The following is a 2,307-nucleotide window of genomic DNA, read 5'->3' on the forward strand; positions in this document are numbered from 1 at the left end:
TGACCTCAAGTCAAAATCTCACAAAAAACAAAGTTTGTGCCCTGTGTGTAAAAAAAGGGTTCCCTGTGGCCAAGTTTCTGTACAAATTCCTCATTTCACTCGCGTAATCGTTTACACGGCCTTGTAAACGATTACCAACTGCTGTTTTGCACTGAATTTGATCTTATGACTATCTACCAACTAATCCATCCAACCAGGGTGGGAAACTTGGACCCCAACACTCCCCTAACTACTCCCAATCAATATCCAAGGACCACCACTGACCTCAAGTCAAAAACTCACAAAAATCTAACATGGTGCCCTGTGTTCAAAAAAAGGGTTTCCTGTGGCCAACTTTCTGTACAAATTGGAAATTTCTCTCCGGTAAACGTTTACACAGCCTTGTAAACGATTACCACTTCATGTTTTCAAATTACTAACATACCTAACTTCCTTATCCACTTACAAATGAAGAATATACAATCAACAATTCACATTACAATAAATTTAAGATAAATACAAAGCAAATGCACCCAATATTGCTTGGATATAAATCATATGGAATTAAAATTGGAATTGGTACACGTATATCTTTGTCTGTTGTAACAATCAAAACTTATTACAAAACAACATGAATGCCTATAACACTGTTTGTCTAAATACAATTCAAATGTACAATATATTCATCAATACATATCCATCAACCCATCAATACAAATCCTACAACAACCCATATTTGTCTAACGCATCAAATATTCTCAAGTTGTCGTTGTCGAGGATCCAGTATTTCACATAATTCTTCCTTATTTGACTCAGCTCCTCCTGCAAAAAAAAAAACAACAAAGCTTTATATATAACGGACCATATCATCATAAATTAGTAAAAATGACATTACATACTTACATTAGTGTACGCCGGCATGCTCTTGCCGTTGTATCTATTCTCTCCATCCCAAAGTTCAATGGATTTTAACATCATCACACCACAGTCATACCTTAAATAATAGAAGAACTTATCAATTTTACAGTGATTAAAACAAACAATGTTAAAAATGCCTAATTTTTCAATACGATTAGTTATACAACTTACAAGTTCGGCTGGGGTGGGATATTTCCATCTTTAACGCACAATGGACCTATACTCCCCTCCGGTCTATTGTACANCATCTCAAAGAATTTTCCCATGTTTGCACCCTAAAAGAATCATTCATNACATTAACACATTATTATATCAGATCACCTAAATTGATCCACAAAATGAAATATCAAATCATACCACAAATTCGTCAATTTTTTTCCTATTTCTTACACCCTTCCCCATTGAGTCAATCACATATAGTTCCAATGTGCTAATTTTGACTGCATAGCACCACCAGTGTTCATCATGGAGAAAGGGCATAAACACCTATAACCAAACAAAACCATCATGTCAATGCTTGAAGAATCAACTTTTGCCAAACATTACAATTACACAATAAACTAACTAACTCACAAAGTCTGCATTCGGAATGTCAGCAAGACCAAATATATCGGACCTCATATACGTCGTGTAACTACTCAGGGTGTACTTGTTCCGATATTCCGGCTTTCGTCTTCGAAAGTCAGCGAGAATATGCCCCTACCAACAATTACTAATGCATTCAGCATATGCACAATATTTATACAAAGCTAATCATATGAAATAAATTGATATGTACCGCATATATGAAATTGAAAATGAGCCTCTTNACTACACCGGTCAACTTTCTCTGGTTTTGCAACATCATCGTTGTAGCAAATAACACCACCTACAACACAAAACATGGCACAACCTTCAATCAACAAAAAAACAACATAACTAACAATTAACAAATCTAACATAACACTTACCAANTTATCAACATATTTACGCGGTCCTAAAGTCCGCATAGAATTTGTGTCCAAGAACGCCCCCATCATCTCACACACAACTCTGAAAATAATCACATGTTATTAACTGACACACATTTGTCTACCACAAAAAAATAATGAAAATCAAATCAATTACCTAATTCTTCTCTTATTGTCCCAATTAGAAACTGCAAGGTACAAACGATCAACATCGACATCGGACACACTAAGATAACCAGCATAACTACGCAGAGGGACAACAACCTGCGGTTCCAATCCTTCCGGAACATCGTCTACTTCATCATCGACTTCAATAAATTCCTGACGATGCTCGGAGGTTCCGGCTTCGTTATGTGTACCAGCTGCTTCTTCATCCCCACCTGCCGGTACTTCTTCCCCTAAAGGGTGGTCATCCTCTCCAACATCCACATCTTCGTCACCTGCACCAACTCCTTCTTCA

General features: G+C 36.7%; 1 protein-coding gene across 1 annotated transcript; it reads right to left on the reverse strand.

Annotated features, from left to right (window-relative positions):
* Window positions 1–199: 199 nt before the first annotated feature.
* LOC106770122 lies at window positions 200–2,301 on the reverse strand. The gene is made up of 6 exons (XM_022784858.1): window positions 1,676–2,301; window positions 1,471–1,596; window positions 1,255–1,383; window positions 1,069–1,172; window positions 883–973; window positions 200–801 (listed from the first exon to the last, which is right to left on the reverse strand). Exons 1-6 carry the CDS (start codon window positions 1,742–1,744, stop codon window positions 700–702), a joined length of 621 nt encoding a protein of 206 aa, XP_022640579.1. The 5' UTR covers window positions 1,745–2,301; the 3' UTR covers window positions 200–699.
* Window positions 2,302–2,307: the final 6 nt, after the last annotated feature.

Source organism: Vigna radiata, chromosome 8 (genome assembly GCF_000741045.1).
Source record: "Vigna radiata var. radiata cultivar VC1973A chromosome 8, Vradiata_ver6, whole genome shotgun sequence".
Classification (NCBI taxonomy): Eukaryota; Viridiplantae; Streptophyta; class Magnoliopsida; order Fabales; family Fabaceae; genus Vigna; species Vigna radiata.